Here is a 14181-nt window from a genome sequence, read left to right on the forward strand (position 1 = left end):
TTATAGGGTTATGGCGACTGGCCTTCCAGCGACGAATACAAGCGCGCGTCAAATTGCTTCCGAAGGATTTGGATTATCTAGTGATTAGAAACAGGAGCATCTTTAAAAAATAACTGTAGAGAGAACCATGACATTTTCTTGCTATCTAAAAATAGCTCTGCAAATTTATACGCGCTTTCGGCACTTTCGGCAAAATAAAGTTTTATTCATCTCGTAATATTGTGTAAAACACAAATTAAATAACTTTTATCTAAATTTTATGTGAAAATGCCAAATGTCTACTCGATATGACGCTTCCAGCGGTCGTAATTGTGGCAGGAAATTAAACTCAAGTTAGATAACGTATTAGCGAACGTATCGCATACGCATTTCCGGTTCCGCCGTTAAGTTACTGACAGGATAATCGGAAATTGGACGGTTTTGAGCGGGTAATTAGAACACTCGCTGAGTTGGAGCTGTACGAGAGCTCTAGGGGTGGCAATCGTAATGCGACGTTAATCCTAGTCCCAAAGGCTTAATTAGCAACACAACGCAATGGCCAATCGTACAGAATGTAATAACGTATAGAATAGTAACATTGAAACGGTGTAAATGATCGGAAGAGAAGTAAAACGGAAGTATTGATTTTCCGCTTGCGTTCCACGCATCCATCGACGGTGTACTTTATGCATATAGCTCGTATTTTACCGTGAGATTAATTACGCGTTACTCAATTTCACTGTCATTACGCGTGGCGACCGAAAGCTCGTATTGCTACACTTTGACGCAGATATATAGTAACACAGTATCGATTCAAGTATCCTTGCAAGAGTGGTATTCTTAAAGTATTACACTTCAACGCTACATTTGAAGTTCGCGTTTTCATCTATTCTGCAGTCAAGACGAATCGATTATCTCTCAGCGACTACTTTCGATGTTACCTTTGAAGGATTTTTAGTGCGACGCTCCGGCACTTTCTCGAGTGCAATAGAACTTAGAGAGCTCAGGAGAAAGGCTTTCCCGGTCGGTTCCGCAAGTTGGTCAACAAAAGTCGATACGCTCGAGATAGACATCGCATCGCTGATACCACCGAATATCAAAGAGATGATCGCGCATTTCTCATATGTATACTGATATTTATTTCTACACTAGATAATCGACTAATTGGAATTCCGTGAATGCCTATTCCACGAGTGGAATGTGAGAAATGCGTTTGCGGTGAGCATCGCCTCGATCGCTTACCGCTTAGATATGTAGTTATCGTATTATATCCGCTTGTGCTTGTAATAGAGCTGTCACTCAATTAGTATTGTAAGCGAAATGTCACGTGTGTATGATATATCTTTCGCCGGATTACTTATTGCAACGCTAACAAGGTGCGTTCTACGAGTGGGAGCTGTGAGTAGGAACGAATTATACCGCAATGAATGCTTGTTTACAAAAAAATAATTATTTCCTTTTGTTCTTGCAATAAGCAATTGATTCACGGATGGATAATTATCAATTATTCATCGATCCGTTCTTAGTTGCAATTAATAAATGGCTTTCTTCCTAACGCGCGCGCGGTATTTCAAAAGAGTAAAGTGTAAGCTCTTATCGATCGTTTCCGTTGTCAGACGTCGGCACTTTCTTCCGCCTGCAAGGCTGGCATTTCAAGGAAAAGATGTCGAGGAATGAAAAGATACACCTTTGCTTCGATCTCGAGAATATACGGCTTTTCAAAGCGTCAAGACTGCATGATTAGAATCCTTGTTGACACACACTTATATAAAAGAGGACTGACCTTCCTGTCAATGAAAAACTTACTTTATGTGGTTTGTGCGATACTTTAAGGACGAATATAGCTAGAACATTAAAATGCAGTTGGACTGAGAGAATTAGTAATTATGTATTTTTTACTATTAAATTTGTGAGAAATTTCGTCATAAATTGTTTTGATGAAAATTATGCAAGTAAAAATATACTGCAGTAAAAAAATGAACACAGTAAATGTGATGCATAAAGTAATATTTAATATAAAATTTTCAAGAAGCTTTACAGCCCAAAGAAAATATTTTATTTTACGTATACTAAAAGAAATTCGGAGACTTTTCAAGAGTTGTCACGGTGGTTTCAATAAAAATTTAAAAATATGAAAGCAGCAATCGTAAAGATTTATTGCAAAAGTGTGGAGCGTACTAAATTTATTGATTTAAATACATTCTCTTTGTGGAAAAAAAATAACAAATATTAATCAACTTTAATATTATATAGGAAACACCGCGGCACAGCTTCCTCGCTCGATTTTAACAGTCATTCAACATAATGAAAGCCGGAATCGCATGTTTATTATAACGACCACCGTGACGCCACGGGACAATCCGGTCTACTTTTACAGCCACTTTTAACTTCCCCGACACTATATTATAAAAGGAGAAAAATATCTGCTTCAGATGACGGCTCGCAGAACTTCTACTACTTTTACAGTGACAAAGCGCAAAATTCGTGTCGACTCCCCTTTGCGTTACTTATTGTTAGATTACTTTCTAGTCGTGCCGCGCGAAGACAAACGACTTTATGCTGTAGCTCGAATTTACCTTGTTTCTTTCAATAATATTTATGATGCAAATATCTTTTTTACTTGCATAATTTTTATTTTGTTCGATACTTTACTTGTCAAGTAAATCAAATATGTATTAGTCGGCTAAGTGGATATTATATTACTATCGTGATCATGTATTCAAGTTTATGATTGATAGCCACAAGATAATTTAATTAAATGTATTATATCAACTATCGTATTTCGTAAATTTATCTTTTTAATTGAAATTAATAAAATATATTTTTTTATTATAATTTGTGAAAAAAATTTGAAAAATCGATAAAACAAAAAAAATATTGAACATGCATGTTATTAATCTTGCGGTGGCAAAATATTGTTAAATTTAAAAATAGCAGAATTTTTTAACTGTGTTTGCTTGAATTAAAGTTGCGTGACGCAGACATTATTCTATCTGATCAAATCACAACGGAATATTTATTAAATTCTCATGTTATTTGTGTCTCACGTTATACTGTGGCCAGTGCTTTACCGCAGAATTTATTTGTGTTATATATGGTCTGACGACTGTCGTGAGATACGCATTTATGTATGAGTATGTGTGCCGTAGTGTCGAAAACGAACCGAGAAGTTTATGTCGTAAAAGCGAAGGTCAAGCGATTCGCGTACGCGAGCCGATTTCGTAATTACTATTTAATTCTCCCGTTATTCGATTTATTTCATTCTTGATCGTGTCGCTCGATGAATTAAATTAATCACAGGCATTCGCGACACTTAACCTGGGATCTCTCGATGACACCACGATCGGTAATTATCTTTGACATGTTTATCAAGTGGCGGTACATGATGTTTGCTGGATGACAAATGTCATCTGCGATTCGTCGAACAATATTTTCAAGTGGTGCGATCTAAATGCGATCGTCAGAGTAGCTTTTAGCGCGAAGTTCATTGCTCCATTTACATCGCCGTTCTCGCGCTCGTAAAAGCAAACTTCATCTTCTCCCCGCCTCATCGCCGGTCATGTGTAAACTGTGGTTATTTCTACTGGCGACGTGAATCCACGGTTAGTTTGCAAACGTTCCGCACACTCTTCGGCTTGTGCATTCTCTTTCTTCGAGTCAAGGGCACGTCCATCCATCGTCTTGTAGCACGTGCGATCGTCTCACGTGTCGAAACTTTCGCAGTAACGAGAATATATTGTTATATTGGTACGCGTATATTTATAACGGTTAAATGCTATGTTATTGAGAAACAGTATTCTCAATTAGGAGTTATAGCTTCCGTTGAGCTGTGATTGATCAAAATTGGTCGCCCGCGGTGATGAATATATTACAGACATTTCCTGTCGGGGCAGGTCTAACATTTACAAACTGCGCACTTGGCACAATGTGCAGTGCATGCGTGTGTGTAAAAGAAAGAATTCTATGATTCAAAATATTCGACAGAGAGAATCTCACAATTTTCGAAAGTACTTTAAAATACATTTTCCGAAATTAATTTGGAGTAAATTTTTTCAAACAGATATTGAGATATCAAACATCGCTATATCACTGATGCGAAACGTTTTGCCTTCCACAACGACATCTTTGACGGAGTTAAGTTAGACAGTTATACAAATTCCTCCGTGAATTAACTGATTGTAAATATTATACGGTCTCGTGTTTCTGATAAGCAGTTGCTTAATTAAGATGTCATTGCTATTACGATGCGTCTATTCTCTGTGTACAGTGTTTCTAATGACGGCGCCGCTGTTTGACTTAGGTTAGCGACATCGTGTTCCCCCGTACGCCTGTTTAATTAACGTTTGTCGGCCCGCAAACGCAGAGGTGCATCGCGTGCGGTAAAGTAATCCCCGGCGAGTCGAACCGCGAGTTGTATCGTGTCACGTTGCGGTCGCGTTGGAGCTAGACCCACGCGTTTTCACCGCATCTTTTCACATATCTCTCTCTCTCTCTCTCTCTCTCTCTCTCTCTCTCTCTCTCTCTCTCACTTTCTCCCTTCCTGTCAGATTATTATCATTGTTATTTAAAACAACGCGCGTATGGCAATGCGATTAAAAAGCATGTGGGTGTAGTGCATCATTTAACGATGTATTTAAATCCGCTGTTTTAACTTCCATTGAAGTAATTCCTCTTTAATGCCGCTATTATACTCGACTTACATGCTGACGCTATTTCCGCCAAGTTGCACAGTAGCCTCTGTATAAGCCCGTGCAATAAACACTCGAGGCGGTTTTTCTTTCCCCACGAGCCTTTGTTACCTCCGACATTACGAAGTTGCCCTGCATTTCTCCATCGCATTTCGCTCCCTCGCGTTTTTCCCACGATATCGCGGCTGGTGGAAATGCGCGTTATTACAAACCAGTTACTCGCAATTGATGGATCGTCATTTCCGCGAAACTTTAGCAATCGTTCAGGTGAACGTTCAGAGAGTTCTGAAATTGCCAGGAAATTCTACGATAATTTTGGACTCGACTTTTCTTGTAATTCAGCCGACATCCGTCATTACTGCATTCTAGTTTTCTCAGCGTCTCCAAAATCTAATTTTGAATTAAGATTTAATTAAGTTAAGAATTCTCCAGATTGATGCAATATAAGATCTTCGCGTGCAGTATATCAGAATCGTGATGTAGTTGCTTGACGAACGGATAAAAATTCTGAGATTGTTGCAATCGCGATTGCGTTTCTCCATTAAACCCTCGTAACTCTCGACGTAATTCTGATGAACGTTCGCGGCGATGTTCCACGACCGAACATGCGAATTCTTTTACGGTGCGATTGTATTCTCGCAAGCCCTTTTCTCCGAGTCCGCCAATAAATTCCTCTACTTAACGTGCCGCGAAATTACGGGCAGGATACATTGATTTGTCCTTTGGGATTTCTCTCGGCGGATCAATATTCGCCGATAATTGTCTAGCGACCTTATCTGAGAGTACCTTGTTCTGCTCTTTGTTAGAGACAATGCAAATTTTCTTTGTTAAAAAAAACTAATTTATCTTTTGTTAGAGAAAATATAAACGAAAATTGAATAAAAGACAAATGGAATCGCGAGTAACGATACAGATTTCGATTAGTACAAATACAAAAGTATTCCGTGGCAACGCACGTGCCATTATAATCTGATTAAATTTTTATATTTTAAAGTATCGTAAAATATACGTAAAATATACGTAAAGTATACGTAAAAAACGAGACAAATTTCCACGCCGCTCGACTCGTCGAATCAAGATAAGCCACGGCTATGATAAATTGCGGTTGCACTACATGCATGGCGTTGTTCATACAAATGCGACAGAAATCGCTGCGGCACATTGCGATATCATACAAAGTGCGACACGAATTTCCATGATTTTTTTTATCGTATAACGGGAGCCAAAGTTTTGGTACCGCGCTTCCGTCATTTGAATTTCAAATATTTCGGTTTCGAGATGCGGCAAGAGTATTGTAGTGAGCGACGCTTCCGGAAAGCTAAACTTCTTTTTCGCGATGTCATTTTTCTTCGTCTCGCCTTTTCTCCCCTGATTGTATTGACTTTTTCAAATTGGGTGTCAAACTTAACGACGTTCCCGTGTAGCGTATTACATTTTCTCGGACATAATACCGAAATGCCCAATTCTTTTTCTTTTTTTATTATACGTTAAAATCTTATTACGCATTCATTAAAATATGAATGTATTATTTCCATATATACGATAAATTAGTGCCACTATGCGTCAAACGTGAATCTATTATGCAACACGTTAACATTTCATTGTGGTGTACATTAACAAATTCCTCTTTTCGCGCCACGTGTCAAATTAGCCACTCGGCAATCGTTACAAAATGCTATTGCGCAATTCGCGGCGGATGAATCTATCGTTGCGCGAGTCGAATTCCGAAATTATTCTCTTTGAGAACGTAATGAGTGACCCGGCGGGCCGCTTGGTCGCATTGACAGCGCGGGTGTGCGACACTCATCTGCGCAGTATGGCGCATTGTTTGCCACAATACGTTATACCGGTATTCGATAGAGCGAGCGAGCTTTTCCAGCTTTCAAAAGGACGATTTATGCCCATAACAAAAGGTGTCTCGCGTTACAAGCCATGATTTCATTCAGCAGCTCGCTGTAATTACTGAAAATATTCGATAAAAGCGATACACCCGGCATATCGATGAGAGCATGTCGACGAGAGCGTGACACGAGCGATACGGGGAGAATTTCCCGCTGACACATTTGTTACTTTGCGTTTCTAATCATCCGACAGACATTTTTGTTCTGAAAAATGACATGATCCGATCGCGTCGGATATCGGCTGAATCGCGTTATTAACGCGAATGAAAGGTGACGCATTTACGATCCTTATGTACAAAGTTCATGCCTGTATTCCCGGCAAATTGGAGTCCCCCCAATCTGCATGTGTAATTGGATTATGTAAACGCTCCAAGGTCGTCTCTGACGTCTTATCAGTGACAAAAGGAGTGATTGTTACCGGCAAAAAATCTGATCTAGCCATGAATGTCGATGAACGGTGAATTTGACTCGTTAGACCTTTTAATACCGCTTGACGTTTCATTAAATAATCGTTTCGCCGATCGCTCAACTACCTCTCCTGTGACGATCCTTTGAAATCGTAACGCGCTATAGCTTTGCGAACATGCTGTTCGTAGATAGATTGCAAGATTCCACGCCTCGTCTATATACGTCGTATGTATTCCGATATGTAAGCGATGAAGCTTTTGTGTTACCGGAGGACAGAGAAGGATGTCGCGATCGTGCGTGCAGATTCTGAAAGTACCGTTTTGACAAACACATTTATTTGAGATGTCCGCGAAGTGCGCGTGAAAATCGCGTCGCCGTAGTGCTTATTCGAGCTTCGTCGAAGCGCGAAGACCGGTGATGACCGGTCGACGAGTGATACGCGACGTCCATCGCGACGACGTACTGGCGTTTTGATGAAGCTACGATTCGGAGTGAAGTGTCGAGTATGAGCAGTCTCCAAGTACCGGAGCTTCGGCTTCCGGCGGACGACGGCGATGGCGGCGGTCCGGGCGGCGGAGCAGCGAGGGGTACGGTACCCTTATTGCTGGTTCCGCCGAGCAACGTGCCTCGGAGACGGCATTCTTGGATTTGTAGGTGAGTATGTAAATCGCAGTTCCGATAGTGAGTTTGTTGCGGAAGCTGTGCAGCGGCAAATTATTAATTAGCCGCTTAATATGCGTCTCACGCGAGTCTCGGGTTTCGCGTTTATTTGCGTGCGCCCGTTTGTCATACACGCGCTCGCGTGCGAGTATACCCCGCCTCTCTGTACCCTGCTGTGTGAAATGCACTTTTATATCTTCCGGCACTGCGCGCGTTCATAAGCAATTATCGTTTGGCGTATTCTGCGTCGAGCTCGCAAACTTTAAATGGAAATGATTGTGTTGCTTGATTTTATTCAAATGGATTCAATAAGGTGCAGTGTAATTGCGCTGTGGCTGTTATGCGGATATACGAGTCGGAAAAATGTATGTCGTTACGATACTTGATACCGTATTTGAATATATTTGAAACGTATAAAGTATTAATAAATAAGTACTTCAAATATTTTTCGAATACTTACAATATAAATACTTCACAGAAATATTTTACAACTTCTATTTTCTCTTCTGTCTAAAGAAAGAGAAAATCCCTGGCTTAAAATTAAGCTTTCGATATCTGTGTGTAGAGTAGGATAACAATAGAAGTCAAAAAAGAGAAAATACCTTTTTCGCAAGAAAAGTTCATCATCTTTTCTCCCCTTGTTTTTTTCTGTTTATTATATCATGAACAATTTATTATTATATAAAATATGTTTAATATTTAGAAAAATATTAGTTTTTTGTGATTGAAATTGAAAAGAGAAGTCTTTTAATTAACGCACGTGCTTTAAATTTGTTCCACAGCGGTGTGTGAATACTTGCACGTGCATAGTAATCATCTTTTGGCTATTCCGGTGTAACTAGTAGGCACTTCCCTCGGGTGATCTTTAATCTAGGATAATTGTATGGCACGATACCAGATAGAGGGAGACATTGTCCCAATTTTCGGAAGCTTCTGCGAGACCTACCGCGTCGCTTTAGAGACAAAGTATTATAGAATAATCCCGAGTCAACTCGTGACTATTACTTTTTCCGATTACTATTTGAATGAATATCGCGAGGCTTTTACTTTGAGTAGTTCTTAACCTTTTTTAATAAGAATTAAAAAACGATTGGTTGCTCAATTTATGTCGTGTAAATGTGATATTTAAAATTTTTTCTCGCGGCTTATTATATAGTATAAATACTATATTGCTGTTAACTAAGACAGATTTGTGTAAAGCGAAGGCCAACACGTGTCATTATCTACTAATTGGTCTCCATTACGTATTCATTTAATTTTTTCCACATTCTACGCAAAAACAGTTAAGGAAATATGTTAATTTCTCTGTATTTTGTTTGTAAAATCATATAAGACTCACGGCGATAGATAAATCATTTTATCAAACATTTAGAATTTATATAATTTTTGCGTTTTATACATCTATCGGTTAAAATTTCTTTTTTGTCTTTGGCATCGCATAATTTTATATACCAAAATCTTTTTAACATTTCATATTCGACACAAAAGGGGATTTTTAATAAGCGATTCATTGGCTGTATTAAAATTAAACCTTACGGTGATATGAATGAAGAAAAACCTTCTTTCGTTGACTTGATTAAGATTTCTTACGTGAGAGAACTCTTTCGCATTTTATTTTTACTTTTTCGCCATTGTGCGCGCGCGCGTTGTTTCGCGTGCGACACTGTTTTATAAGACACGCCATAGATAGATAGAGGTATTACGAGCCGCTTGCTGGAAGTAAAATGAAAGTACAGCAATGTTTTTTCTTTTTGATAGTCATCCGAGAAGGTGCACGATTGTGTAGACTGCGACGGTTTCGCTAAATTAATCCGTTTGTATTTACTATTGCCACTATTTTCCGACTGCTTACGGATGTGGCAGAACATTTCTCGTTCCATCTTGGATGTCCTGATTATTTAATGTCTAGCACGAAATTCTTTTTCAGTTTTTATGCGGAAAAATGTTTGTATATTATAGCTATCATAGTCCATTTTTATTACCATTTTTGCCGTAAAACGTAATCGATAGTAGTTAAAGGAAGTAGGAGGAGGAAAACTATGTATGTGGAATCGTAAATGGAACGTGCAAATGGCTACGCAAAAGGCGAATCGCGTCATCATACACATTTGTACAAGGCATTCGTGGGGCGATAACGATTGACTATTAATACCCGAGTCGTGCGCCATGCAGCATTAGATCCTTGAGTGATTGTCGACCAACAGCCGATTGCTTTCGTGATTTACATCTAGCTTATTCGATAATTTTCATTTCTTACTATTGTGACATACTCGGCGGAAGAAAATTAATATTCCATTCTCACGTGCGTGTTTTGCCCAAATAATTTAGTAATAAAAAATTAAAATCTGATATTTATATTTTATATCAAAAATATACCGATTTTGCAATTTACTTTTAACCTGGCTCTCTCTCTATTACAATAAATGTCTTATTAAGATAGCAGCTGCATCTTGTAAGAAATTACACGGTTTTCTTTTTTCGTCAGGATGCATTCTATTGCGCGAAGAAAAGAAAATACTCTTACTAGAGGTGAACGCCTCTAAATTGCATTTCCCGACAACACCTGCGCGAGCTAGGGGATTTGACCGGGGAATCCGGTTATTATAGATCGCGATGCAGCTTGCACTTTTGTTCTTTTTCATTCGGCTGTTCTTGCCTCGACTTTATTGTCTATAGCGCGAGATAATAAATGACGTATCACTTCGTATATATTTTATAACTGTGGCGCCCACGTCTGACATTCAAAGTTTTCATCGAGAAACGTTGGAGATAAAGATAGAAAAATAAATTCTCAAGAGAATTTTCTTTGTATTCAACAGAAAGAACCTTTGTGTTTTGCGTACGCCGTATATTCTTTTGCTTCGAAATATTAATAAAGATGCATTTTCTTGACTTCTGTTCACGTACGATTTTATTTTGTAGCCAATTGCCTTTTTTTTCTTGATAGACTTGAAGCTGTCAAGCAAAATTTCGATAAAAGATGCGATATTATTTTTAAATATTATATTTATGGTTTTTTGTTATACGTATATCTATTAGCAATTTATAAAATAATATTAATTACATAAAATTATTCAAATAATGATACTAGTCGAGAATATTATAATACTCTGATGTTTGTATTAGGTGTTAAACTTAGCCATCGTTTTTTATCTTACAAAATTCATTTATTAGAAAGAGAGTAAAATAAATACATTAATCAAAATATTTTCCTTTATTTTCTATGACTTTTGCCCATTTTTCTGGCAGGAGACTAACTCCGCGACGATAAAATGCGCTATTTTTTTAAGCAAATCATTCATCCACCCACTTCTGAACTTCTTCATAACTGGAGAAATGTGTGTTTCCGAGCGCGTGTTGCATCGATCGGAAAAGGTGATAATCCGATGGAGCCAAGCCTGGAGAATACGCTGGGTGTGGAAGAACTTCCCATTTGAGCTCCAAAAGTGTGTCTTTTACGGTTTTTGCAACATGCGGTCAGGCATTGTCGCGCAAAAGGATCACTTTGCGTCGATTACTAGCTACGGATGGCTTTTCTTGCATTAATACATCATTCAATCGATGCAGTTGTTGTCGGTAGCGATCAGCGGTAACAGTTTGATTTGGATGCAACAACTCATAATAAAGCACGCCTTTTTGGTCTCACCAAACACACAGCAGAGCTTTATGTCCATGAATATTTTGTTTTGGTGTCGAAGTGGATGGTTGCCCGGGATCCATCCATGATTTTCTCCGTTTGGGATTATCGAAGTAGATCCACTTTTCATCTCCGGTTACAATACGCCACAAAAAACTCTTTTTATGTTGCCTGGCAAGCAAAGAAGTTGCGATGGACAAACGGTTTAAGATGGCATTTTCGGACAACTCATGTGGCAGCCATTTTCCTTCCTTATGAATTTTTCCGAGGACATGTAAGCGTTTGCAACAGCCATTTGAGTAACATCTAACACTTTCGATAATTCTAAAAGCGTTTGAGATTTTCATCTAGTAAAGCTTGAAGTTCGGCATCCTCAAACTTTTTCGGCTGTCCTGAACGTTTTTTGTCTTCCACGCTAGAATCACCACTTCGAAAACGTTGAAACCACTCTCTGCACGTTGTTTTTGATGGAGCTTCTTTATAAGTCTCGGACAGTAAGCGATGCGTTTCAGCTGCAGTTTTCTTTGTGTCGAAATAGTGCAGAAGTACATGTCGAAAAAATACTTTATTACGATTTATTTTTCATCGATTAAAAAATCTCTCTGTTTACACAATAATCAATCTTTGCACACTAAAGGTACGTTCCACTTGGCGATCGCAACGCTTGTGGAATCATTTTATCTTTGTTTTTCATTGAAAGTTAAAGAAAGATAGATAATGTTCACGAGCGTTGCGATCACCAAGTGGAACTCAGCCTAAATTGTATTGACCAATGTTTATCCTTCATAAAACAAGCAACTTCAAACATCAAAACTTATTTCGTCTGCAGCTAGCATCATCTACTTGTGAAAAGCGGAAACTAAGTTTAACACCTAATAATATACAATAATCAGTCCTCGGAAATTTTAGGTGGTCAAGCAATTTGGATAGTTTGGATCTCAAGAATGAACGTTAAATAGTTTGGGCTTTCGAGGTGAAGGTATATTTTGAACAGTTTAACCTGTTTGAAAATGCCTTCAATATACATACTTATATACATACTTATATACATACTTATCTTATTTGTACTCGTTGCGAATTTATATTATGCACCGTTTATGCTACTCAACGAATGCATTTTAAATGCATTCTCTTGCATACGTTGCATTTTGTTTCGCTTCTTTATTAAGGTATTTGTTAAAATTATTCCATGCTTATAATCTACATTAAATTGCATTTTTTTACTGCGATGCATTTAAAGCTTACATTTGAAACATAGAAATAGTCTAGAATGTTAATTAGTTGATAATGAAAAGCTGATTAGTATAAAAAAATGTTTTTAAGTTTTTACATAAATTTAATAATTAATTAATTTCTCTTATTGCCAATATTTTCCGATAATTATACAGAAATTATTATTGGTAGCGTGCATAATGTTATGTTCCGGTGTTTTAAATAATTTACAAACAAATTTACAAATGAAAAACGTCAATATTGACATGATATTAATATCCACGTAAAGTTAGGTAGAAACAAAAAGCTGTTTGTTTTCTGATTACAATGCATATTAGTTTTGCTCCAATTTTTTTAAATGTCTGAACTATTTGAATCTGCAGCCATTGTAAATAGACATTATAGATTGATCATTTTTTATTCGAAATTAAAATAGACAGGTCAAAGAACAATATTACACTTTTTATTGTTGTTCAATTTCTCTTATTATACTTGTTATTGAAAGAAGTTGACAATTCGTCACTTTTCATTATTTTATCTTTCTATTTCCGAAAAGTTCAAAAGGCATGAAATTACTGATATGTGAAATAAGAAATTCGAATGCAAAGAGTATATCGATGTTTCTCCCTGATCATTCCACAAATCTGAGTGGTACAAGGATGTGCGCGATGTCGTCTGCGACTTGAATTTCTCAACGATGTATCCGGAAGTATCGATTTCTTGAGCAACGCACCGAAGTACGTTATTTCTCACTCTATTTTTCTATCCTATTTGTCTTGCATGCTCTTTCTTTGTACTTCTCAGGATCAATTTTTATACTATTATTTCCATACTGTAATGTAAAATCGAAGCAAAGTTGTCTAAATGGAATATTTCCATTTCCGCATGGTCTCGCTTACAATAGAATTTCCAATATTTATTTTGTAAAGAAATCAAAACTGTGATATCTTAAAGAAGATGTCTGTCTTTGCTTTATTAATTTATTATTGTTAATTTAATTTCTATTAAGCTGTATTTTTTTTTTAAATATTACGGTACATAATCTTGCTAAAGAATCGCGCAGAATTTTTCTAAAGAATTGTATTGTTTTTTAACTTAATGTAATGTGACGTAATGTAATGTAATTTTTTATACTTTATGTTTCAGGTGAGTTCAGCGCTCATGTAACTTCATTCACTAAGGTTGCGTGAGTAATAATCCAAACCGGTATTTTTATCTGCATCCGTTAGCACATTTATTTTACGTCTCTCCAGCAAAATGTGTATGCCACGCTTTTGAAGCGGAATTTGTTGCATAAAAAGCAACATTAAGTGGTATTGATGTGAATATTGCTGATAAATTAAAGTATTTTTAGCGTGACTGCTTTTGTCGAAATCAGAGTCATTATAAACATTAATATTTTTTTATTGATTTCGATTATACACGCATTATATGCTCAGTGGGCGCGTAATATGGTATAGATTTAAATTTGAAAAAAAAGAGAAAGAACAATTTTGCGTAATTTTTAATATTAAATTTTACTATTCTAATATTAAATTTTGAATATATTAACTTAAATGCATTTTTCCTATTATGCTGTCTCTATAATGAAAACAGTTTTACAAAGAGGGGAGATAGGAGGCTAGAGATTAGGTACATTCTCTAGTTTCTCTCTAGTAGGACATGCGGGAGCCTTCTCTGTCGCGGAATGGCTCAT

General features: G+C 37.3%; 1 protein-coding gene across 11 annotated transcripts in view; it reads left to right on the top strand.

Moving 5' to 3' along the window:
• dnc (phosphodiesterase dunce) overlaps positions 1–14181 on the top strand; it is a 331146-nt gene that overhangs the window by 145499 nt on the left and 171466 nt on the right. For 2 of the 11 annotated variants that reach the window (XM_067358192.1, XM_012378295.2), the window contains exon 2: positions 7165–7630. The exons of 8 other annotated variants lie outside the window; for them this stretch is intronic. In XM_067358192.1, coding sequence (XP_067214293.1) covers positions 7482–7630 — 149 coding nt within the window. In that variant the 5' untranslated portion in view covers positions 7165–7481. Of the gene's footprint in view, positions 1–2919; positions 7631–14181 lie in introns of those variants that run through there. One more of the 11 variants, XM_012378293.2, reaches the window with a different exon arrangement.

The sequence above is a fragment of the Linepithema humile genome, chromosome 6 (genome assembly GCF_040581485.1).
Source record: "Linepithema humile isolate Giens D197 chromosome 6, Lhum_UNIL_v1.0, whole genome shotgun sequence".
Classification (NCBI taxonomy): domain Eukaryota; kingdom Metazoa; phylum Arthropoda; class Insecta; order Hymenoptera; family Formicidae; genus Linepithema; species Linepithema humile.